The sequence below is a fragment of the Syngnathus floridae genome, chromosome 9, assembly GCF_059516105.1.
Source record: "Syngnathus floridae isolate MCC-2025c chromosome 9, RoL_Sflo_1.0, whole genome shotgun sequence".
NCBI classification, from domain to species: Eukaryota; Metazoa; Chordata; class Actinopteri; order Syngnathiformes; family Syngnathidae; genus Syngnathus; species Syngnathus floridae.
In genome coordinates this window covers 10587039-10613862 of record NC_142421.1, presented here as the reverse complement: position 1 = coordinate 10613862, position 26824 = coordinate 10587039, and the positions used below count along the sequence as shown (strand labels likewise).

Below are 26824 nucleotides of genomic sequence, written 5' to 3'. Positions count from 1 at the left end.
AGCTGAAGTTGAGGGTGAATTGTGTGGAACACTGTTTGAGTTAAACGTAGGCTTATGATTGATTGACAGGTCTCAAATGCCTTATCTGCATAAATAAAGGTTACAAGAATAAGATATATCTTTTGTGCCATATGGTTAGAAAGTAGAACATGTTGACATGTTGATACAATTAATTCCGTATTGTCATGTCAGAAGTTGTTGACATGTTGTTTTGAGCTGTTCTCAAAACCTGATCAGAGATTTGTGTCCCCTCAGTTGGTGTTGTTTCATCACTATTGCTCGTTTCCGAAACGGGTTGCATCAGTGCTTTTGAAAGTGTAGGGAATGATAAATTAACTTCCCACAGCATTACCCATGTGTCTAATGAAATTGATGGGATTCCTTTACCTTCTGTTTTTGTTAGAATGAACACCTGCTTGAAAACTGATGTAACTGGTAAATTTAAACTGCAATGAGATATTGTTCTATTAAAAAACATCCAATAAGCATCTACTGTATCGTCACATATACAGTGGTATATATATATTTTTTTGTGTTGACCTCCAGATGGAACATTTCTGAGGATGAGTTACAGGCTACATTCATTTACCAACTGAGTGCACACAAAATGATTGGTGTTGAAGTAAATTTGATTAAATATGAAAAAGAAATCTAGGTTCTCATCATTATGCAGCCTTATCTGTAAAATCACATTGGACTGCATAAATCTTATCTTAAAACATCTTTTATTCCTCGGCTTTTGTCACTTTTGGGCTATTCTCTGTGGCTGTGACTTATTAGAAATCTGGCCTGGCCTTGGTTTGCCATTGTCTGAAGGTGGCCTGTGCTGGGAAGTTGCCGCGGGCAGTCAGTTGGGTTTTGAAATGTGCATAAAAGTATTGGAACATGACTGACCGGTACGTTTCTTTGCCTACTTGAATTATATTGATTTTTCGAAAAGAAAATCACTGAAATTCTTGATTAGGTTGACTGCATTCAAACTATTTTAACCAAAATGAATCGAGAGGACTGTCCATGGGTGAATAAGAAATAAAAGATATTATGGAAATTATGGGGGGGGGCTGCTCAAATGAATAGACTCAACTGTATCCTACGGCAGCCATTGTAGAAAGGCTTTTTGAAGCGTTACGGATCTTCTTACCCCAGGGAAAAGCTTCACTTCTTTATTTTGATAAGAGTGGGAGTAGTTTACATCAAGCAACAAATCTGAAAATTATTCATTGTGTTTACACAGGGGAAAAACCCTCGTTGAGGAGCCAAGTGGGAGTTGATCTCATTCATAGGACTAATTCTGTGACTACCATGAGTATATACAAAGAAATATATTTTATGTCACCCACGAGGGAAGTGTTATAGGTTCTCTCTGTGGTGTATGTAACATAAAATAAACAGCAATGTAAATTGGATTTCCTCTTGAACGATTATGATAGAGAGAATAAACGTAATTCCTGAACAGCGAAAAATTGGTGGAAGGGATTGAATTTTATGCGTCAATGCCGAGTGAGCTGGCTCAAATGAGTGATTCATTTTCAAAATACTTGTTAAAAAGATGCTGGATGATGTCTGAAATGAGATTCAGAGATTGTATCATTAATGTGTTAAGCAATCATATACAGTTTAAAAATGAGAAACAAAATCAGAATGTAGCATTGCAGAGGAATTTTAAATGTACCAGTAAAAAAAGTTGGTTTTTTTATTGATGTCAAGTTGTTGCTTATTGGTGTATGGCAACTAATAAATGCTGTTATATTATGCTAGTGTAATATTCAAGCAATAAGAAAGTTATACTTTTGTAATATTAATATAATAAGGAAAGAATAATTTCAGTATTTGGTCCCCTGCTGAACTTATGAAAAAGTTAACAATCTCAACTTTTTTATGTCTCTTTATTGCTTATGATAATATCAGTCGAAAATATGTAGGCCTATTAAACACAATATCTTCTGACCACAGTACTAACTCATGACACAGGCAGCCTGATTGATTGATTGATTGATTGGTTGATTGGTTGATTGATTGATTCGATTTAACATTTGTGGCCAAGGAGTTTAATTTTGCTTCATCCCTACTCTTTATCTTGCTGCACTGCTTTTTGTCTATTCTCAGGCACCAGCAATGGGTCTGTATTGGTCTACAACCTTACCAGTGGTCTCCTCCACAAGGAGCTCAGTGTCCATTCTTGTGAAGTAAGGTAAGATGTGAAGTCACTGTGCACATTGACATTAAGTAACCCTAGCCAACCATGCCATGGCTTTTAAACTTTGAGTTGATAACAATTCCAGTTGCTCTTTGGCCTGGAGGACACAACATCCATGATTTCCCAAAACAATTTGAAATGTGGATTCATTGGACCACAGCACACTTTTTTCCACTTTTGCTGCAATCTGTTTTAGATGAGCTCAGGCCCTTAGAAGCCGGCAGCGGTTCTGGACCGTAAATGATTAAATCCTTGAATTCCTTGCACTTGTATTTTCAGAAACATTGTTCTTAAACTGTTAGACTATTTTCTCTCATCTCGAGCGACGGTCCTGAGCCCCCCTTCAGAAATTAAGTGAGCAATGACATAGGCTTGCAAATCACCATCATTTGTAGTATCCCATATTCTGATACTTTAGAGCACAGGTGTCAAACTCAAGGCCCGGGGGCAGATATGGCCCGCCACATCATTTTATGTGGCCCGCAAAGACAAATTGTACATCAAATTCGTGTGTCATTACTAGGATTGCAAATTGTCTTCACTTTTAATAATGTCTTTTTTTTTAATAATATTAATATTATTTGTCAGTTTGTTTTGTAGCTTTTACTGTATACAATGAGGTGCTCATACATTTATTTGGGTTGACAGTCATAATGGCCCTCCAAAAGAAGCTATGACTACAATGCAGCCCGCGAAAAAAATGAGTTTGACACCCCTGCCTTAGATTTAGCATGTTCTCTCTGTGTGTGCATCGATTTTGTCCAGCTCCTCTGGCTTCCCGCCAAATTTCAACAACCTGAATTGTAAGTTAATTGGTAACTGGTTGCAAGATTAATGAAAACAGAATGGAGGTATAATTTGTAAATACACAGACGAACACAAATGTGTGTGGCATTTTAATGCTGCATCAATAATTTGCATATGATTTCAAAGTTTCTTCCACACTGAACATTTCCATGGTGTCCCATACTGCTGTTGATTCCAGTGCTATAACTTGTGGCAGTTCAATTCAGGTGGGGGTAGCAAGAAGCCTTTATGGAGATGAGGCTAGCAGTCGATGCCCCAACGAAGCCAAGGAGGCCAAACTGTTTAGCATCACATTTACATTTCCAGGGAAAATTGACTAATTAATCATGTGGGTCCTTACCATCTCATTATGGGACAGTTTCTGCTCACAGAATTCTAAAGAAATATATATTTATTTTGCACACTTGGCTGATTTGATTTACTATGTAATTTTGACTCAGCTTGTGTGTTCATTCCACAGGGGTATTGAGTGGGTGAGTCTCACCAGTTTTCTGTCATTTGCCACTTCTTCTCCTAACAACATGGGCTTGGTTCGGAATGAGTTGCAGTACGTCGATATGCCTACTGGTGAGAAACACACAAACAACACTTTGCTGTGCAAAAAAAAGGGGCGCAAACTAGATTGTTCACACAAACAAATGTGGAATATGATGTACGTACACATTGAGTGCAACCAGGTGATGTAAAGTTGGCTATTGAAATCCTGAAGATGCCTTTAAGACATTTGTGTTCATTATAATTTAGCCTTTTATGGTCTCAAAAGTGTTCTTAGACCTATATCTAGGTCTGTTCCTTTTAGGTATACAGTACTTTTAATGCAGCCTTGACATAAAACTTATGTGGAGTCATGCTCCCCCAAGAAAGCCTCGAGCCAAACTGCTGTGCACTGTAACTTTTTTGCTATAAACTAGTTTACAAAATGGCTTTCACCAAATCAGATGAGTACCTCTTTTGGTGTGTGTGATACTGTAGATTACACCTGAAGGGCAATCTTGTGTTGATTCTTTCATTTGGCTAGTTGCATGATTTCTCATTTAATGGCTGCAATTCTGAGAAAAGTGTAGATTACATTACAGGTAAGAGCAGGTCGATGGTTGTTTCCTCCCCTAAGGCTTGAAAAGGTGGGTCAATACCTTGAGGAACCAGCATTAAAGTGAAATTGAAAGAATCGGTCTTTTCACCTGTGCATTGATGAGCTTACTCACTTGATCTATTCTTGCATATGTTCCTATTTTCCAGGACGATGTTTTGCATTCAGAGGTGAGCGAGGAAATGACGAGCCACCCATTGAGATGATAAAGGTTTCACATCTGAAGTGAGTGATCTGTTTTTGCCAATTTCCAAGTGGTTGCGATAAGTGGTGATGTAGTGCTGTAATGGAATTGTTTTAACTCAGTCATATCGGAGGATTTTCGAGATTGAACTCTGTTGAAGGTTGTACCACGGAATCTCATTTGGATTTAAATCCATACTATGATTTGGATCTTTCGATCTTAAAGGCAAAAAATGATGCACAATTGATTTATCTGCAGCATTTTCCGAAAATCAATAGAATTCATTCCTACCTATCAATCATCCAGGTCCTGGAGTAGAGAAGCATTAAGCTGTCACTATCATGTTTGACTGTCGACAGGATGTTTTTTTCTTCTAATCAACTTTGTTATTTTTAGTTTTATGCAAGGTGTTGAAGATAGCACGTCAAGTTTTACTGTTGTGGCATCATTCCTAATAATATTTCAACTAAAGTCTTGGCATATTTGGCAATCATCAAGATATTATCTTACAAATGTGAGACGAGTCATTGTGTGCCTCTTTTGTCAGCTTGCTGTGCTTTTTGCCTTGGGATTCTGCTATGGAGGCCGTTTTTGCTTTTTTGTCATTCTTACTGTTATATGGGGGTGAGCAAAAAGGCCGTATGTTTTTTGGTTATGTCGTTGCACTCGTGGAGTAATTTTCATCCGCTGACCACTTTTAGAAGGTTTCCACTGTTCCCAATTTGTGGATAATGGCTCTGACTGTAATTCACTGGAGTACCAAAACCTTCTTTGTAAATTTTTCTGAAATGATATAGATCATAGTCACTTTGTTTTTTTCTTCAGATTGTGGCATGGTGCATTTCTTTTTTTAAGACCTTGTAACCTACTTTGTCTTATAGGCACTAATTAAGTGATTTTCTGATTCACCAAGTCTGGCAGGAATCTGTCTTGGATGTGGTCAATGTAATTTAACACAGCTATATAAAATTTGTGGCTAATCACAGTTAATTGATTCATGATTTAATGAGGGGCAATCAAATGCTTTTCCACATTGGGCCAGTTAGGTTGGATTTTTTAATAAATGTATAGATTTTTTTTTTTCTTTTCTTTTTTTTTCCTTACACAACTTTGTTTGCATTCACCTGGTTGCCAAGTGATTTGTAGTCAATTGTGTTTAGTTTAGCGCTATAGATAATAACTGGGCAATTTCAGACCTTCAATTTTCTTGCATCGGTTTGGTCAGCAAGTACAAGAAATGAAATTGGGTGCAGGGAAACATGTAAACTGTCAGAAATGGACAGTAATATGGTATTTAGAATGTCAGAAGACTAAAACCTTTTTTTTTTTAATCAATAAGATCCTAACCGAGGCCATGATAGACATTTATGATAAAAAGTCAGACAAGAAAGCTATTACTGACAAGGGTCAGCAAAGATCAAAACTTAATGCATCACATTAGATATTTAGACATCAGGTTGTGTAACAGCAGCGGCATTTACAATAAAGTATAAGCACAAAAGGTTACCATGGCATTTGCATACAAAGAAGCACTTAAACACTTAAGAATTTACTCCTACAAGAAAGAAAGGTCTGAAGTTATCACGAAATGAAAGTTAACCAGTTGCCATTCACTGGAGCTGCCCTTCCAGACTTTTGGCAACCAGAGACATACATAAATTAAGGTTCTTGTCATGTTTTTGTTGTTTCCCATATACATCCACAGGCAGTACCTGGTAGTGGTGTTCAGAGACAAACCGCTGGAGCTGTGGGACGTCAGGACAGGGACACTTCTTCGAGAGATGGCAAAGAACTTCCCTACCGTTACAGCTCTGGTAAGATGAACCTCTCATTATTTCTTTTGTTAACTGTCGTATCTTTTCCATGACATGAATTGACACATTAACTAAAATTGAAGACTATATAAAGTTTGTCATCTGCTGTTGATGTTTCCATATTTTGCCCACAATAATCCCTAAAACAGAATATGTTGATGATTCTAGTAATTTTCTCTTACCTTTTGTTATTCTACAACCTCCTGAGCTCATGTGGGCAATTGGACTGATTTCTCTAACAAAACATCCTTGCTCAGCAAGACACAATGGCATCTTTAGGCCATACTCATAAAAGAAGAGTTATATGGGACAAACTTTACTGTGCTGCTGTAAAATCCTCTACAGAACAAATAAAACCACCAGTATCTTTAATAATACATGCTGGCCTTCCTCAGTATCATATTGCTGTCTTATTTCTATATTGATTGCAAACCTGAGATCCAAGACCACCGCTATAGTACTCCAGCAGATGTTCCTAGGGAGTAAGATTGGGGAGTACCTATTGTGTGCTTTTTACCACCTTTACGTGAGAATGAAAACACAGCAGTTTCTTTGGTCTCTTTCTGCTTTTAACCCTTTGCTCTTCAAATCTCAAATTTAAGGAATGGTCCCCATCGCACAACTTGAAGAGTTTAAAGAAGAAGCAGATGGCGGCAAGGGAGGCCATGGCTCGTCAAACAGTGTCTGACGCTGAGCAAAATAGTGTTGAATCCTCAGTAATCAGGTTAGCACTCCAAAGCACTTTTGTTTATAGGTCACACACAGTTACTTCAGATGAGCAAATGTGTTTGATTCCTTCACCAGCCTACTGCAGGATGCAGAGAGCAAGTCGGAGACCACCCAGGCCATATCTGCCAGGGAACATTTTGTGTTCACTGACACAGATGGGCAGGTCTACCATATCACTGTTGAGGGCAACACTGTCAAAGATGGTGCCCGTATCCCTCCTGATGTGAGTCCAGACTATAATTATTTTTTGTTTGTTTGTGTTGTCATTTTGGCTCTCTTTTTTTTTTCTTTCTTGAAGGCATTCCTACACCTCGTAACTCTGAATTATGAAGAGTAGGCCCGAGTGTAATGAGTGGCTGCCTGTGTGGTAATTACAGGATGCTAGTGGATGGCTTTTTTGTTTATTAATTTCTCCGGGCGTAGAGCTTGGGGTGGCCTTCAGTATTTCTTAGTGCCTTCTAGCTCTATGTGCTTGTAATGAGGAATAACAATCACATATCACGTTCTATTTCTAAGCAGCAGATTGGATTCTTAAGCAAGTGTGTTTTCCCGCTCTCTCGCAGTACAGTTGTAGAGACCAAAGGGGTTATCAAGGGATTTGAAGTCCTTCATAACTTCATGACTGATGTAGATTCATTTCACATGGATTTGCATACCCCAAAGGCTTTGCAGCCTTCATATCTGTGTCAGCATACTGACACAAACTCTCCCAAAATGTTTTATCTTGTCAGCTACACCATACAGACTGGAGGTGAGACGCTTACAGCGACTCCAAAGCACCAGTCTTGTCTAGTGACATAATCTAACTTTAACTCATCCATGCATGTTTACCGCCTTGCTGTCATAAATATTAATAGACCTTATTCGCTTATGCTTTGCATTCAAAACACAAATATGTCAGTGATCGGGTTACATTTGGAAATGTGGAATTGTCTTAATATGTTGCAGGGCAGTATGGGTAGTATTGCCTGCATTGCCTGGAAAGGTGATACCCTGGTGCTCGGTGATGTGGATGGAAATCTTAACTTCTGGGACCTTAAAGCACGTTTGTCAAGGTATTTTTACATATATTTGTGAAGAACATTTTTGACTTGACTTTCCCTTTAAATATTTTTTTACATTCATGTAGGGATGTATTTATTTTAAATGCAAGATGTAATGCTTTCAGTGTGTTTTGTATTACACCTATTTGAGCCCAAGGAATAATTTAGATTGCAGCCAATCGGCTTTCGAGAAATACAAAGTGTTGGTTCAGTGTTATGTATTCACAGTAGTAAATATTATTATATTTACTTTGTATATTTTATTATAAATGTTTGGTTTTTCTGTTTGTCAGAAAGATTTGTCTTGAATTGAATTAAAAAGTCTAAAATTTGGTGAATCCTACTTGAATCTTGGTAATGTAAACATTGTTTGTAGACGGATACTTATCCCTATCATCTGGTTTTTCTTGTGGTCAAACATGAACATGTAAAAAACAAAAATCACCAAGCATGAAATTTTAAGATGCAGTTTTGCATAATGGGTGATAACATGTATTTTAAGATGACTGAATGCCCCAATGCCATTGATATTCAGGGGAATACCAACTCATCGCGGCTGGGTGAAGAAAATTCGCTTTGCCCCAGGCAAAGGCAACCAGAAGCTCTTGGTTATGTACACCGATGGAGCAGAGGTCTGGGACACCAAGGAGGTAAGGCCTCGTGAGCTTATGAGAATTGATACATAGTATGTATTTAACTATGGTGCTTTCTACATTTCTGCAATGCTAAATTCCCATAGACATGCTCAAAGAAAGTGAAAAAAGTTATCTTCTTGCATGTGTGACATGGCTCAATTCGTGCTGTTGCTTACATGTTTTGAGTGCCAAGACCATTCACCTTGTAGCTCATCAAACTTTGACTGTGGTCTTAAAACAAATCTTCACATTAAATGCAACATTTTGCTGTACAAACTCACTGTCAAGGTTAATAAGCTTTGTATAGATAAATAGAAGCAAAAAGCAAGCCACAGAGATGTTAATTATTCCTTAAAGCGCCTTCAATCCTGACTTGGACTTGTACTTTTATCTCAAATAATATTTGACAATCCTATTTTGAGCTCAACTTCATGCTTTTTACAACTGTAACAGACTGGACTTTATTTTCCTTTATATATTTATTTTTCTAGCAGGAATGAGTTATAGGGCCTGCAAAGGTGGACACAGGTTTATTGTCTTGTGTATTTAGCATTGTAGGCTGTGGGAACATAGCTGGATGCTTTATGGGAACAGAGATAAGATGCCCCGTTCAGTCCCCAATTGTAAAAGGCAGAGAGCAGATGGTTGAAGTTGCAGAGGGAAGCCGTCATAGAAGCAAGGGAGGAGCAGGAGAAATCTCCCAAATGCTGACAGCCGGCTTAGACGCTCACTTCAGCACGTTCCCATTAAAAGCAGTTTGAAAAGGCTGTTTGCTGTCTACCCTTCTACATCCTGCATTTTATTGGTTCAAAATCATTTAAGGGTTTTGTCATAGCTAATTCCTCCAGATGACATCTGTGTTTTTAGGTAGGTCTTTAAACAGCATAAAAAGAAACCGTTTGTGTTCATCTGCATTGGTTATAATCCCTTGTAGGTCCAAATGGTCAGCAGCATGCGCATTGGTCGCAACGTAAACTATCGCATCTTAGATATTGACTGGTGCACTTCAGACAAAGTCGTGCTGGCTTCAGACGACGGCTGTATTCGAGTTTTGGAGATGGCCATGAAGTCCGCCAGCTATCGTATGGATGAACAAGATCTCACCGGTAAGCCAAAAGCTGACCATTAAGAATGAAAAAGAATGGATGGTACGTTGAATTTAAATTTGTGTGGTGTAGTTCTGCTCTTCCTAACACTTTTTTTCTGTCTGCTGTGTGACCAATACGTCCAGATTCTGTGTGGTGCCCATATCTGCTGCTACCCCGAGCTGCCCTCACTCTTAAGGCTTTCCTTCTACTGCAGCCGTGGTCGGGGACCTTCACGATGGACATTACACAAGTGTAAGTTCAAGCAGTCGCACTTTTAAGTGTATATCGCAAACAATAATAGAATGTAATTTTTCCCCTAAATTAGACATTTGAGCATACATACATAGTACAAATTTATATGTTGGAGTTTCCAGAAGAAACTCACACATGTTACTAGTTTCCATGAACCAGGAATATTCTTCAAAACAAATACGAGGCGACTCATCAAATTAAATTTTCGCACACGCAAGACTAATGGCAGTTGTGGGGCATTGGGGAGTGCAGCTGGGCCATGCTAACTTTATGAATTTTAATATCAGCCTGTGGGACCAGGTGGCAATGTCAGCTTTGAGTTGATTGCTTGCTTGTAGGTAATGTTAGTTGAATTTAACTCAATAGAAAACCAAACAAGCCTACAACAGTAATCCATTATAATAAATATTTAAATACTGGGTCACTGAAATGTTGTGCTTTTGTCTATAGTTAAAATAAAGACACATATACGCTCCTACAATATTGTCAAAATTATGTCACTGTATTTGTTTATCCTACATTGAATTTGACACCTTTATTATTTTTTTTATGTATTTAATCGTTCATGAATTCGAAAGGCAGTGCCTGCAATTTTTTGAAGCTATACATCTTTTATGCATCAGGTTGGCATATTTTAGGGGTTATATCATGTATCAATCCTGTAAACAATCTTAATTTTAATGTACATAATAGAAATAATGCATGCGTTCATGCGCACACACACTCATTGAACTGGTGAATGTTTTTTTCAACAATTGAAACGAGATGATTAATTCAGTGCTTGTGTACTTATACTATATTGTCTGTCTCACACACTCTGCTTGTTTATCACTCAGCTGGCTCTCTCTCAGGATCTCAATCTTTCTCTGAAAACCAGTGTCTTCCAAGTCCTCTGGCTTTCTCTCTGTAGCACTCAGATTGCTTTTCTTCATCTCTCTCAACACCATCATCTGGTTTTGTCTCAATGTCTCTTTGTTATCCATTTTCGCGGCACAAAAATAGGATGTAATGTTTTTTTATTCATTATCAACAAAAATTAGTGGAGTGGAATACCCAGCCTTTCAACAACCCGTTCTATGAGTAGCATATATTGAATCCGGCTACTGTGATTTGATAAGGCTCACTAATGTAAGCTGTATGTAGGTTGAATATGCCCTAGACAGGCCCCCCTCAGTAGAATTGGTCTAAAACTGTCACTCTGCAAGTCCCCTCGAAATGTACTTGAAATGACTAAGGTGACAGCGATGTATTTAATAGTGGTGTGAATCTAGTAAAACATACATCTAATTAATGAATGGCCTCATCAATTTGTGTATTTTGCATTAAAGACAATTGTTTGATTAAAAAGACAATGTTACAATTTAGTTAGAATTTGTTCTGTGAAGTCTTCACTATTCCATTAAGAAACAAACACAAACAAATCAGTGTAATTTTTGGAATGGGATTTCAAGTTGAATTTTGAGATGACAATATTCACAAAGGGGGCAGAACTTCTAAAAGGTTAAATCGAGGCTATAATTTGCAAGTTCAAGTTTTGTTTTAGTTGTTGACGTTTGTTTTTCTTTCCAGAGACTACAATGAAAAAGACGAGATAAAAGGTTTGATCCAGGAGCAGCTCAATTCTTTGTCAAAGTAAGTTTTTGCTTTGCTTCATCTTTATAAGAAGTGATTATATACATTATTTTGTATGAGAATTATACAAAATACGACAACTCTCATATTGGGGATTGTGGATGCCAGCATATATGCAGAAGTGGGCTTGTCTGGTCTTACCGTGTATCTGTGATGGACTCCCCAGTGACATGAAGAGTGTGCTGCAGGACCCCGAGCTCAGCCTGCTGCAGCGCTGCCTCCTGGTCTCACGGTGAGTTTCTCTCAGTATGCAGTGTCCTCTCTCCCTGAGGCTTTTCCAACTTTTTATAATTTCAGGCAGTCCAAAACAGCTTTTGCAGGTTGACTAAACTTTTTTTAAAAAGCACACTGCAACAGTTTTTCGCATATTACATTTTACAGTATTTTGTTGTTCTTTTCTTCCGTAAAGCATATTTCAGTGGTTTGAAAAGCGCACACTGTATATTATTGTTAGCGTAGTAACGCCCACTAAGGGACTGTGGAAATATACTCATCAATTTACTAGTTCTGTTTTGGAAAGTATACTACAAAATCATTGTGGTAATCGTACACTCATGATATCCTATTATTTGCGTTTGCGAACGTTTTAATGGCATAGTTATTTGAAAATAAAACAAAACATTTGACTGATAGTCGGTGGAGGAATAAGAAAAAAAATAACAGTACTGTGCATACGTCTTCGACCCGGGACTTCTGTTGGTTGCAGCCAAATAATGGACTCAATTTTGCATGAATTGTTTCATTACACAATTGAATTAACAAAGAATTCAAAAAATGTAAAACTTACCACGTAATTAATAATAGCATCATTATGCAAATCCTGAGTCACCAGACCATGACAGATGTAATGCTCCAAAAATTGTTTTGTTGAATGCGGCAACAATTATTGCATCACAATTGCTTAAGATAAACATAATATGACGTCAGGTATTGGGCCAGTAACTTTGCTGTCATCTTTGCTCCAGCTCTAACGTTCCCCTGCAAATGTCAAACAATTCAATCTGTCTAGAATACAATTTAGTTGGCGAGAATGAAGTAAAGTTTTCGGCTTGCAAATAATGAGAATGCTTTCCTAGAGCTCATGAATCTGTAATGCCTCTGCAGCTGGCCATCCTAAGTTATCATGCCACTGTTAATGTAGCCTGGTAACCTAGCAACAGCTGTGTGTCTGTGCAAAATAGCTAAAGGACGCTCGAAGTGGTAAATGACGATAACAATAACAGAAGGACGTCATTGGGCAGAATGGTGGTGAGGTTGGAAAAAAAAATATGTGCTGAAAGATGTAGTACATGTGCTTATTAGAAAGCTGCAAATACAACAAAGAAACCATTAGTATTTTGATGTTGACTGAGGTGGTGTTGTGGGAAACTGCAGGCTGTTCGGGGATGAGTCTGACCTTCAGTTTTGGACAGTGGCCTCACACTACCTCCAGTCATTTGCTCAGGCTCATCAGCTCAGTGTGGCCACAGCGGACGGGCAGATTCAAAGTGAATCAGCTCAGCAGTCTCCTCAGAATCACCTGGACATCTGCCACGACATGTTGTGCGAAAGCTCCTATTTCCAGGTCAGTAAAAAGAGTCAAGAAGGGGGGAGTTGACCACAGATTTATGTCAGTCAAAACTCAAGTAAAGCTCAGACTCGCACCCAAAAGCTCTATTGATCCTTTAGGTTTAAATTAGTGGATGACGTTTGAATCGATTTGCAATTTGATTACCGTATTTTCCGGACTGTAAGGCGCACCTAAAAACCTCAAATTTTCTCAAAAGCCGCCAGTGCGCTTTATAGTCCGGTGCGTCTTATATATGGACCAAATTCCTAAATTTAAACTGGCCCGAAGCATTGTGTCATGAAATCAATCATAAGTGGCCCGCTGAAGACTATGACTCATGAATCAAAAAGACTATGGATCATTATTTTGTGATTATAAAGTAATTTGTTGCGTCTGAAGTTGAAGTAAAAAAGATGAAATGGAGAATGATTTGATTTGTATTAAAAATCTGACATGATGCATTAATGGTGCGCCTTAAAGTCCAGTGCGCCTTATATAAGGACAAAGTTTTAAAATGGGCCATTCATTAAAGGTGCGCCTTATAGTCCGGAAAATACGGTAAAATGTTACAGTTGTATCTACCGTCATAGAGGGTGGGTCCCCAAAAACCTCACATTTACTTATTCACAAACTTAAACTATTGAACTGTAAAGTATGTACGTATAGCGGCAGGCATTCACCAAACTGTTGTCTGCCTGCCACTAAAATATTACCAGTTAATTTAAAATTCACATGCATCCTCTCCCAGGTGAAGGGTATGTCAAAACCGCTTGCCCCCACACTCCCTGCATAGCTATGTCATACATATTGAGCTTCTCATTAAAAGGACGACACACGCACACAGTATTACAAGATGCATTCTGATCCAAGTGTAACAAATACGATTTGATACTTGCTTTTCCCTGAGCACTCAAATGTCCACCGGTTCGTGCGCAGTCCTCGTAAACAGTAGCAGCTGTCCCTTGTCCTCTTCCATTTTAACAACATTGCTATGGCAACGATTAGGATTTTATTACTGCTATCCAATATCGCACTTGTTAAATATTGAAAATACTGTGCACATAGGTAAACTATTGACTTAATATCCTGTAGTGTGTCATTTTACCCTAAAAAAGCCTGCACTTCCAATATTCCCCACCAACCACATTAGTATATACACCAGCTGTCTTACGTATGACCATTTTCATGACATTACAAAAAAAATATTGCTCAGAATGTTGCGACATGATTTATCTTCATGAGAGGATCAAAACCCATGGAGCGAATGAGATCAGGAATATCTGCTTTTTTTTTGTTTATTTGAACACAGTTCTCAGGCCCAACTCCAGGTGTGGTCTTTGCCCAGATATTTCACATACAGTAGCAGTGCAGCTGATGCTGAAAACCCTGCTGCCGCTTTGATATAGCATATGGCACCTTTTATGCATAAACCAACCTCCAGCTGCACTCCCATATGTAATTGAAAAATAATGGCAAAAATACATGTATAAAGACTAATGAGTCCAGCCCAGAGCTGTATGGAGAAAAAAAAACACTTTGTCTGGCCATTGTCAAAAATCTATTTTTTATTCACTTGGAGGAGCCCAAAGGAAATATTTCTTTAGAATGCGATAATTCATTCCTGATTGACATGACAAACATAATATTTATTGAGAAGACTCATTATATTGCAATTGAATGGGAAGTTTCAGCATTTCAAATTCGAATGTTTAAAAGGATTGGATTATGCAATTACAAATTCCATACTTTTTTTCTTCGGTTTCATTTAAACAGGTAACAAAAGAAAGGTCAAAGGTGATCGCATTAAGCTTTTCCTCCCATATAAAAGATGGGTAGAAGATTATGGTGAAAACTTGAAAAATGCCTTCTCTTTTCATGGCGCTAGAATACCATTGAAGAAAACCCACATAAGGATGGTGATAACATTCAAACTGCTCACAGAGAAGCCAGAACTGTAATTCGAACCCAGGATCATAGAACTTCGAGGCAACCGTGCATGCCACTATTCCATTGTGCCTACTAGATTAACAAATAAACAGAAGTATCTTTTAGATGGCATTGAATAATTGAAATGCAATGCGACTTTCTAATTTCCTCTAGAAAGGCTCTTTCTGTAACTCCATCAAAGCCACCATTACTTCATAAAAATGATTATGCACAATTTTGTTTAAATGAAAGTTCCGCTGCGTCTTAATAAGGGGCCACACTGTGAGCATAAATAGAAGGCTTTGAGGAAAAAAAAAAAAAAAAAAAAAAAAACTACCCAGACGGTCTGTAGCTACGTTTGGTTTGTGTTGTCATACAACAGCCGCAGTGGCAGCAGCCTGGCTGTAATTACTAATATCTGAGCCTCCAACAGAGAGCACACTGCTCTGAAGCTTCTTAACATGTTTGATTTATGCCCTTAGCTGTGACTCACCGAAGAATAAAGCCTAACTACTATCAAAAAAAAATAATAATAGTCATAATAGAGCTTCTCTCTTTTCTACACAGAAGTCGACACACATTTCCACACTGCTCACGCAGTCACACACACCATTTTTGTGTGATGGCTTGAATATCTTCTATTTTTCCTCACTTAACCAAAGTGCTTTATTTCTTTTAAATCAGAGTTTTAATGCTAAAACCAAGTGTATGGCCAAGTTTGAAGGCATCCTGTGAAATATAACAAGGAGTAAGGCACTTTATTTTTTAAGGACTGCGTCACTAGAAACACAAGTGGCTCTTAAATATTTTAAAACCTTCATAATTAACTTGTATTCAATGTCTGTATAACCGCCCTCTATATTCACCTAATCACTATTGGTGCCGTGTAATGCGTGATTAGTTTTCTGTCCATGCAATGACTTGCTGATATTGAAAAATGACTGATCTTATCTTTGTATAACCTTCATTCGCCTACAGAAATTTCAGTTGGATCGTGTTCACCTGCAGGAAGTGAAGCGCTCCAGTTATGAGCATACCAAGAAATGTGCTGACCAGCTCCTCCTTCTGGGTCAGGTAACGACTCCACTTCCACCACATTCCCTTTCAGCCTTTTCCTCTTTGTACACAGTTGGGTGAATTTGCACATTTGTTTTTATACACCACCACAGGGAATTGTCAAGTTTCATGAGCGTTTATGGATCAATTGACTCTCTTCAGCTAAGATTGATAAAACAGACACAGCAGCTACACTTTCTGAGATCAATACAGCCATTGCTTAAACACAATACAGTCAAATCTCGGTTTTCGACCACAATCCGTTCCAGAAGGCGGTTCGAGAAGTGAATCGGTCGAATTCCGAATCTATTTTTCCCGTTAGAAATAATGGAAACATTTTAATCCGTTCCCAGACTTAAAAAAAAAAAACACACACGTTTTTTAAGCATTTTTTCATTTGCGCATTTGTGTCCGATCACGCAACTGCAGCGCACCACCGAACGCGCAACCGTAGCGCGCCGCCGACCGCGCAACTGCATTGCGCTGGTCGTATTATTGTGACAGAGCCGTCGCTGAAATTTAGAACATATTTTTAAAGTCCTGATGTACTTTCCAAAATTGTGGACCTCAGTTCGCAGGGAGCTTAGTTTGGTCCGATTGCACAACTGCAGCGCGCCAGGCGCTCACTGTTGCATTGCTTTAAGAGCGTCTTTGTGTTTTAAGATGGCTTTACTGCTCCCACTTGCTTTCTTTGGAGGCATGATTAGGGGTTAATGCAATCCTCAAAGTAACGAAAATACAATAACGAAGGGAGTCAGTCGGCATCCGGGCGGTGCGGTCGGGTTTTCTCGGGTCCTTTCGGCTCATCTCGCGAGGTTCGCCCTCCAAATTTTGTCCGACAACCGAAGCAAAAAAATCTCGAATTTTTCGTTCAAATTCCGATTTGTTCGAGAACCAGGACGTTCGAAAAACAAGGTTTGATTGTATGTTTGCCTTTGCAAAGCTTTTAATACTCACTTGACACTGTCATCTGTGCTTAGTAGTTAGCTAAATCAAGTACTACGTACTGTATTGGTGTTCCTAATATTGTGGCTAGCAGTGGTAAGCTTCTGTTGCCATGGAGCAGGTTGTTTTGTAGCTTATTCGGTTAGCCAACCTTGCTTTATGCTGTCGGCCAAATGAAGCAAGATGGAGGATAACAGCCCCCTGATTCCTCTGTAGGATCTCTGCCCAAGAGGATTGTAGTCACCTCACAATGTCGCTGTTCCCTCTCTAATCACAGGCTGCAATCAGCAGGCTTTGTACTGGATGTGTCGCACCTATCTAGGCAGAAAGACAGAGGTCACTCAGCTCTGATACTAGCACAAAGCGAATCCTTCAGGGCCAGCGGATAAAAAGGGTGATATCATCCATCCCCCTATAGTTTGGTCATTACTTCTTGCCTTTCTCAGGCTGCCCTTATTGTTATCCATATCTCCGTCATTACCTTCTGTTGTACTTTGCTTTCAGACGGACCGTGCCGTACAATTACTATTGGAGACGAGTGCAGACAATCCTAGTTACTACTGCGATTCCCTAAAGGCCTGTCTGGTGACCACCATCACCTCCTCTGGACCCTCTCAGTCCACTATCAAACTTGTGGCCACAAACATGATCGCCAACGGAAAGTTAGCAGGTACGGTTTGAACTCTCAAAGTGACTTTTTGTATTTTGAAAGTGTACACTTGGGTCTGCCAAAGTCTGCTTTGCTTAAATTGAATCTAGAAAACTTTTGGCTTTAAATTGAGTGAGATGTATTTTTGATGTGATTCATCACCTGGTGTCACACCCACTTAAACAGAACAGTCACACAAATATCTCTTTTGGATGGCGTCCAATTATTGCATCGAGAGTATTGCGGATTTATATTATCGAAATGAAGCCATCGTCACTTGTTATCACATTGTAGCTTTTCCTCCCGCTGTTTTACCAGAGGGGGTGCAGCTGCTGTGTTTGATTGACAAGGCTGCAGATGCCTGCCGCTACCTGCAGACCTACGGGGAGTGGAACCGTGCCGCCTGGCTTGCCAAGGTAACGCAGTGGGTTCGTCTGCTTGAAGCATCAGATATTTGTGTGTGTGTGGGTAGAGGGCAGGTTTTTTTGTTTGTTTTTTTGAGTGGGTAGGATGGATATAAATGTTGATAGCATCTCGGCATTCACAGGTGTTTTATCCAATTGATTCATTATGCTCATGCCTTTTCCATGTCTAGGTGTATTCATCAATCAGGTACCATATAGTACCAAAGAAGTTTGGGCCATGTAAAAACTACATGAAAGATTTCTGTGTCAATTTAATAGCTATGCAGTGTAATGAATTATGAATGGAAGCCTGTGCTTCTGGCTGGATGCAGGCAAAATGAGTCCCTGTTGCAGTGTCTGAGTTGATGCATTTTTGCGGAACAAAAGGCACTCCCAACATTGAATGTTAGTTGTCAACTCCCCAGTTTCTGTAACTCTATCTAACTGACACTGACATCACAGACACTGAGTCTAATTATACAATACTCCTTTACAATTGTGAGTGTCAGACAGCTATAAATATAACATTACAGTGTTACACCGCTATTGAAGGAGGATTGAACCGGTGCGCTCCATAAAGGTTTAAAATTGTTTATGCATGCCACAAGATGGTGGCAAAGCACCTTTTTTGTCTAAATTAAGATCCTAATTTCAGATCAACACAGTTCTCTGGTACTAAAATGCAGCAAGATAGCAGTGAAGCACTGCTTTTGTCTCAATAAAGCACATCAACTCACTTTAGTTTATGGTTTCTTCTTGGCATCACGAAATGTAGCAATACTTGTTATTCTAGCCTGAGCAGAATTTTTTTTTTGATTGTACTGTATTTGTATTATATGTTGTCGTTTTCTCCCCTGACTTCCTCATAGGAAGTGTGGATTGAATTCCCAATCTGTGACAGTATGACTGCCTTTGTCTCTATATGCCTGTGATTAACTCACGACCAATCCATGTTGTCGTCACCCTCTTGCCCTAAAGTCAGATTGGATAGGTCTAAACTCCCCACAACCCTGAACAGTTGATGAATTTATTGTTAACATCGATTTAGTTTCTTCTGGTTCTTTTTATTATCAATTATTTTATGGCTGTTTGTCGATAGGGTAGAATGACACTAAAAAACTAAAAAATGCCTTTCTGATTCCCACACAGCCTTGTGGAGGGAGGGTTGGGTCTTGAGCAAGGGAGAACTGATTAGAATTTTGTTGCATCAGCATCATTGCGCATGTTTCTTAACTCGGCTGAAATTTGTTTGCATTGTAATGCAGGAAGTGGTTATCTATAAATGTGTACAATTTTGTGCTGACCCAGATTTATCTCACAAGCGTTGTGCGGATGTGTTATATACACAGTTACATTCGTTATGATGCGAGCTCACACATTACCTTGAACTGTCTGTCTCAAAGTTGTTTGCCTCGTTTATATACATACTCTTTTGTCAGGTGCGTCTCAATCCAGCGGAGAGTTCAGATGTGCTGAAGCGATGGGCCGAACATCTTTGCTCCCCGCAGGTCAACCAGAAATCCAAAGCCATCCTTGTGTTGCTTTCCCTGGGCTGCTTTTACAAAGTGGGAGAGATGCTACACAGGTACGGCTTTTTCGTCAGCTTTGTCTCTCAGACCTTAAAAAAAAAAAAAAAAAAAAAGCATTTAAATCATGTAAATTTTCATCAACTATCTTATATATATAGTATGTCATGGGCTTCTTCTCTCTTTAGTGGATTTGTTTTCTGCATAGCGTCCCTTTCTTATGAGGCATTACATTTTGAGAGGCTTTCTGGAGGCATGTATTGGGTGTTATAGGGTCACTTGCCTCAAATCAGGCATTTTGCTATTTTCTGATAATTACACTTCTTTCTTCTCCTCTCTCCACTTCGCATCTAGTATGAGGCACTTTGACTGTGCAGCTCTCTTTATCGAAGCCTGCTTGAAATACGGGGTCATGGAGGCCAATGACTCATCGAATATCCTTTTTCAAAATCCATTACACTGCTCCAAGGACCATTGATGGATGTACTGTTGCCGCTATGTTAAATCCTAGCTATCTCTTGCAGACAGAGCTCAGAAAAACGGTTATTAGTTCAAAACGGAAAACATAACACCAAACAAAGGAACTCAACAATGATTTGGAAATTTGGAAAATAGTAAGTATTCAAATAGCTTTCTTTGATCCAGGAACGCAATTCTCCAGTAAAACTGTTAAACAAAACAACCAAAAAAGTCTCAGCTTTGCAGGCATCTTTCTTGTATTCCCCTCAATGAAACAATTCTCAAAACATCTCTGCCCAAGAAAACCACACTCCAGCAGGGTTGATTTGACAAACTGAAATTATCATAATTGTAATTAAAAACCTTACAACAACTGCCACTTTAACACATGCAGGGAAGTCAAATAGAGACAGACTAACTAAACTTTCTTTCCAAGTTCTCCTTGACCTAATATCTCCACATAAACTCATAGAGACGGCATTTTTGGACTACGCACGGCTGCTGCGTTCACTCGGCCTGCGAGAGGGAGCCGCTCTGTGGGCGTCGCGGGCAGGCACCGCCGGCGAGCAGCTGATGGAGGAGCTGTTCAAGGGGGAGGAAGAAGGAAATGAGGTAGTGCTTGACAATGACAAGGCCAAGGTAGTCATCGACTCTTGAAGATGAACGGACTAACGGCTGAGAATTAAGATGAACCAGGGAGCTATATCTCGTCAACACGAGAAGACGCTGATGAGGTTTCGTTGCGTCATTTGTTAGTTCATTCACTCATGGTCTTCCCACGTTTGTGGCTATGGCGAGTTTGACATTTCGTGATGTTTTTGTTGTGACGATGGGACCTTCGTGTTTGTCGGCAGCTGTATTAGCGTGTTGCTGCTTCAAAAGATTTTATCCTCCCAACGAGTGACGTCATGCACATTGTCGTCTGTTCAATTGAACTTTTAATGTGGTGGGTTTGCATTATTGTCTGTGCCTGTGTTGAATACATTTTAGGCCAAATGTATGAATTTGCTGTTCTACTGCTGTGATGAAATGCAGCAAGAAGTTGATACATTTCTTCCCCTTTGTTGCACTGCCTTGAAAGTTTACTCTCACCATTCATTATATCCTTCTTCATCACTGAATTCCAAAGCATTGCACTTTTAATTTCCCTTTGCAGGACCATTCCAGTTGTTGAGCACCTCAGTGTGACTTGACAGAGGTTTTTCAATGACCAAATCCTGGATGTGCACAATCTATCCCTGTTAGGTACCTGCATGTACAATGCAGCCCAAAAATATCCAGAACCAAGCCCAATTTGGAGTAATTTATTTTTATTTTTTTATAGAAGAATTGATATCCTTCAGCTGAAAGGTGTTTATGGAGTATCTGCAGAGCCTTCACAGCCAATGCTGATCATGCATAGTTGATCCTTTAGATCCTTTAGAATGGTGCAAAAGATCGTTTCCTCAAAAAAGATGAGCAAATGAATAATTTGTGGGGGAGAATGCGGAAAGTTTTTACTGCGAGTAAATTTACCATGCATCAATTTACTAGTCAGCTTATTGTGACAAGGAACATATTTCCTTTTTCTGTTTCTACCTAGAGAATACCCATTCATCCAATAAAAATGCTTTTTAACCATAAACATATATATATTTGATTAAGAATCATTTTTTAGCGTAAATAAATAACACACAGACGACAAGAGGCTGAGTGTTTAGCTTGATATTTGGATTGAATGCTTGAGTAGTCAATAACTGCTTTTAACATGAGCTTTTTAGATGGACACCGTCTGGATTGCTCGCGTTGATGTGCACTTGCACAAGGAAGTGTTGCAACTTGTCGCCGTACCTACTCTGCGCGTTCCCCCCCCTTTTTTTTTTACTCACCACCCTTTGCTTATCAAAACCATACATACGTACGAGTCGACATCGCATTGACAGCCTTTGTGTGTTTATCCATTTTGTGGTGTGTCAACCTGTCCTGCAGTCAGACAGAAACGTCTTCTGTGGGACCGTCAGCGTGTTACTGTGTTTCATAAACACGTCAGTGCTGTTCCCCACTGTGTGACCAAGCAGTGTCAATCTACATGTTCTCATGTAATTTCCCAATTCCCACTTCTATTAGTGGATGTAAAGTCTATATATTGTTTGTGCACTGTGCAAAATTGTGCACTGTGAACACATGCACCACCTTATCGCACTTTTATTTTTTTACTTTCAATCTTTTTTTTTTTTTTTCATTGAGTTGTACAGGTCTTGGGTCATATTAATGGTAGAAAATACTTTGAGGTGATTTATCTGGATTGCTGTGTTGTATCACAACTAGCACTTGAACCGGGGTGTGTAGATTTTTTATATCTGCTGTATGTAGAAGAGCTAGTATATAATCACAGCACGATCAATGTATTTCCTTGCATCTGTGAATTCTCTTGTGCAGTGTTGTGATGGAAGACAAACACATACAGTACACACCGTACTTTTTAGCCTCTAGTAATGTGATGCTTTTTTGTATAATGATGTGTAAAGGTAAGTCTTGTAGCTGGAGCACATATCTTTTATTGCAATTGATCATTATAAAATAAGCAAACTTTTTTTTCATTATTGTCAGTTGATTATCATACATCCTTTAAGCTGTACATTCGTAAATAAATCTGAAACAACAAAATTATACCCCTATATGAATGGCAATAAAATGAGTCTTTACGGTACGTTGTTCATGTCATCACTGCACTTGCAAATATGGGCGCTAGAGGGGGCACTTAAGCTTTCCTTCTGGATTATACCCATCAACAGCAGACCACAAAGACCTGAGTCCTTTTTTTTTCCCTTTCATTACAGCTCAGGTATAGTTAAAACGTTCACTCATTCGTAAAAGTGTCTTGAAGTGAATCAGCTAGCACAAACCGCTTCCGCCATTCATTACTTTTTGGCTCCAAAGAAGGGCCAACAGCTGGCCTCCTCTTTTTCCTCACGTTTATTTATTCATTCAGTGACATGCATTCTGTTCTTTGTTCCTCAGAGCTCAAAGAGAATAAAAGCAGTGCAAAAGAGAAGGCCACACAAATGACTTGATTGTGTTTCTTTTATAACGGCTCCGTGAATAACTACCGGAGAGCCGATCCAGCCGCTACAACCTAGTCATCAGTATGCAGCGTGCCACGTAGTATTTCTGTTCTCTTCTTGAACATGCTGCCTACCACCCAGTTAGCTGGCCCCAAGTACACTTCCCAAACAACCTCTCTTACTTCTGTCTTCCACCCTGCTTATGCTGCAAAACGTGATTAGCTTACTTGTATAGCTTGTGCCAAACGTTGTCTCCTTTTGAACTCTGCCTCCGTAATATATGTGATTTGATTCTCAGCTACAATATTTGCATGGTGACAACCAACGCATGCATCTTCAGTCTCACAGTCACAATCTGACAAGCCGGTACATTAGCTCCACCTTCACAATTTCAAGTATTCACGTTTGTATTGACACCAATGGATTTTTTTTTTTTTTTGTCGTCAATGAACCTTACCTGTTTTTGCAATGTGAGAAACAACTGGAGGGCCAGCAGGAAACACTTGATTTGGGTTTAAACTACATCATACCATGAGCTGTTTCTAATATCTTTTGTATAACGCAAAAGTTTTCTTGATGTCTCGCATTATGTCATAATATCTGTTCAACTGCCAAAGTTTGATTGATGAGGTATCATCTTCTGACGTTAGCATGTTCTTGCGCTTTGTACTTTAGCTTCTACATTCCAAAAACATGATCATTGTCTCAATTAAAGATGTGATCGTATGGCTAGATACACCTCTGTTTTTGCCTAGCAACCAGTCAAGGGAGGCTCCAGCTCATCTGTTCCCCTAACAATTTGGTAGAAAATAGATGGTGAACATTTTGGTTGAACGAGGGAAGTTGAATGTCAGTGCATCAGATTGTAATGTTTTGGGCGGTAAGTATATTAAACCGCCCTTTGTCATGTGGAGGTGGGGAGGGAGGGAGGGGGGCGAGCAGCAGGTCAGTCCGTTCCCAGGAGTGTGTTATCGTGTGGTGCTGACAGACTGATGACTTTACTGTATGTCCATAAAAGGTGGGCAGGTGTGAGCTTGCTCACTGACAGCCTCCATGCTGTGGGTTACCCCTCAGCTCATTCCTCTTTTTCTTTGGAGCATTTGATGCAGGGAGGCCCCTGATAGTGAAATATAGCCGACTGTTGACTTAATTTATGAAGATCATTTTTTGCTTTCTCTGGAGTTTCACCCGTTTGCATACTTTTTTTTTTTTAACCTTACTGGTTTACAGCACGTCATTGATTCTTTCAACACCTTTTTGGAATATTTCACCCAATTTCTGTCACCTCACATCAACTAAAAAATGGAAGCAGACCCAATCTCATCTGATTTCCCACCCTCATTTCAGGGTCATAGCTTTATATCCCAGTTCTTCCACATATTTGCCCTCTATATGGAAGACCAGGCAGAAAGCGATGGCAGATTATCTTTTGCGTTAAAAAGTATTTAGACCCTCAGCTTTAATCTGATTCCATTTAGATGAATGGCAGTAGACCGTGGCTTCACCTCACCACAACACAACACTGCTCTGATTTAAGGGAGCCAGCGCAGAGAGAGAGAGAGAGAAAGAGAGAAGAGAGAGAGAGAAAAGAGAGAGAGAGAGAGAGAGAGGGTGTGGGACCTCAAGTCTAGACTTTGGCTGCATAAGGGCACAACAGGAACTCCGGAACATCACTGTTCCATGACAAACTCTTAGCGACTCCTGAGTAATGAGTTGAGCCCAGGGTAATCCTTTTTAAAAGATTGTGATCTAATCTTTTGTGGTTTCCACGTGTGCATATTGCAGTCTAGGCTTTTCATGAAAAGGGAGCGAATGAAATCACGGATGCTTTGTGTTAGGAGCATGCCACCGACAGTCCATGCAGTGCTCGGTTGGTTGCTAGCCAGCCTGTTATCAGCTATTGACATAATTTTCTTGATTACCAAATTGTGAGCGTATCCATAACCAAGTGCATGCATGCCACAAATTAGGGATTCACCTGTATGCTGTGGAATATTCGAGCAGGGTGAATTAGAAACGATTATGAAGAAAATAGCCTCTTGCAGGTTTGACTAATTTGGGCCAGTTGAGCAGAGACAAAGTATTCCCTTTCACTGATGGACAGGGGAGGAAGTAAAGGATACCTGCAGCATCAGACCCATTTCCTGTGGAGATGCTTCTGCAGATGTGTACAGTATACTTATGTACCTGTCCACTCATGAAAATGTGCTTGTTGCATTCTAAGTCTGTACGCAGTTATCCATTCTCACTTGCCTGCCCCCTTTCCTGCTGCGTCTCTCATGGACTTTTGTGTTATTGTTTCTAGTCAAGCGAAGTATATGTGTTTCCTCTCTGCTGCATACAACCGGACACACTGGGCTTGTGTTTGTGAGAAGAGGGGGGCCGAGTGAGGGGCTCAAGGCTCAGTACTGTGGGGGTCTGTTTTTCAGCTGCCTGTACGTGCATGCACTCCTGAGGATAAGCACGTGCTCCTCTGTAGAAATAGAAGCAGCACCAGGATCTGATGCTCTATTCAGTCAAGTCAGGAATCAGCTGCAGAGATACTGGAGCGACAGTAAACATAACACTTCAAAAGCAGATATGGATCATATATAGATGGAAAGAATGCAAATCAAGGTGTCTTCTGAAGAACTCATAACAAAAAAATGTGGCAGGAAAATCTAATGTAACATTATTAAGCAACTTGCCTTTTTAAATTAATATACTCCTCTCTAACAGAGTACCTTGGCTTTTCCATTTCTTTTAATCATAGGTTTATTTTTTTAAAAATTGTAAAATTGCTGTAGTATTAAAGCATTTACTTCGGGAAAGTTGTGCTCAATCGTTATGGGACATGCCTCTATATACTCAAGTCCGCTAGAGAGCACTAGAGGACCGAGAAATAGATGAGTAGTGGTAGCTGAACGCCATCAAAATGTTTTGCATAATTCCAAAAGATAAAAACATAATGGAACTAAGACCTTGGGCTTTGTTGTGTTTTTTTTTTTTTTCCAAGGTGATACTGAGAGAAGGTTTCTAGCCAGCTGTCCTATCACCAAAGAAATATTAAATTTAAAAAAAAAGAGCAAAATCAATGCCATAATAATACCTTGTCAAGTATTGAAATATAAAATATTTTAATTTTCTGGCACAATTACATATTTTTGTATGTTCTGAAAATACGTAGCATTGAATAATAGTTTCTTAGGTGAGCTTCTCTTTGAACTAAACTTTTTCTTCATTTATGCTCCAGAAGTGCATGCTTAACCACAGGATCTCTGCTTGATTTCTTTTGAAAAGCTCCACATTCCAGTGTGTCTGCATGCAACTGGCTCAGATGCGTGCTTAGTTGCCCGTAAGAATGAACCTGTGGTTTCGGGTCAATTTCATAACACGTTGCTGTATTTGTGCACGTTGGCGCCAAGCATCCACTATCACGGTGACAATCTGACACCCCTGCACATTCTGTATCCGTGTTGAGACACCCGATTCCACTGCTGCACAGGAAAACTTCATTTTTGCCCCTGTTTGTCTGATATTGTATGACCTTCACCGTGTGTTCCTTGAGGTCAAAATGATGGCTATCTAGAAAGGTGTCACGTCAGACTACGAAGATGTGTGATGGAAAAGGAAGCGATGAATCAGGCTGAATAGATGAGGAGCAGGATGGAAGAGTAGATGAGCGTGAGAAGCTGCTGTCAAATTTTAAACTATCAAGATGTAATCCCTTGTGATGGGCGGGTAATGCTGTCTTTCAAATAGCAATGTATGTCATGTGTTATGGTTAATGTGCACAGTCTGTCCTTAAGTACAACG

General features: G+C 39.5%; 1 protein-coding gene across 1 annotated transcript in view; it reads left to right on the top strand.

The window, feature by feature from the left end:
* wdr11 (WD repeat domain 11) overlaps nt 1–22674 on the top strand; it is a 35313-nt gene extending 12639 nt beyond the window's left edge. Inside the window, exons 11-29 of the mRNA XM_088385221.1 lie at nt 2107–2191; nt 3465–3571; nt 4244–4319; nt 5984–6092; nt 6695–6816; nt 6897–7044; nt 7770–7876; nt 8400–8514; nt 9434–9605; nt 9731–9839; nt 11409–11471; nt 11638–11703; nt 12846–13035; nt 15925–16020; nt 17452–17617; nt 17915–18012; nt 19440–19585; nt 19881–19963; nt 20449–22674. Coding sequence (XP_088241347.1) covers nt 2107–2191; nt 3465–3571; nt 4244–4319; nt 5984–6092; nt 6695–6816; nt 6897–7044; nt 7770–7876; nt 8400–8514; nt 9434–9605; nt 9731–9839; nt 11409–11471; nt 11638–11703; nt 12846–13035; nt 15925–16020; nt 17452–17617; nt 17915–18012; nt 19440–19585; nt 19881–19963; nt 20449–20642 — 2252 coding nt within the window. The 3' untranslated portion in view covers nt 20643–22674. The remainder of the gene's footprint in view (nt 1–2106; nt 2192–3464; nt 3572–4243; nt 4320–5983; nt 6093–6694; nt 6817–6896; nt 7045–7769; nt 7877–8399; nt 8515–9433; nt 9606–9730; nt 9840–11408; nt 11472–11637; nt 11704–12845; nt 13036–15924; nt 16021–17451; nt 17618–17914; nt 18013–19439; nt 19586–19880; nt 19964–20448) is intronic.
* The last annotated feature ends 4150 nt before the right edge of the window (nt 22675–26824 follow it).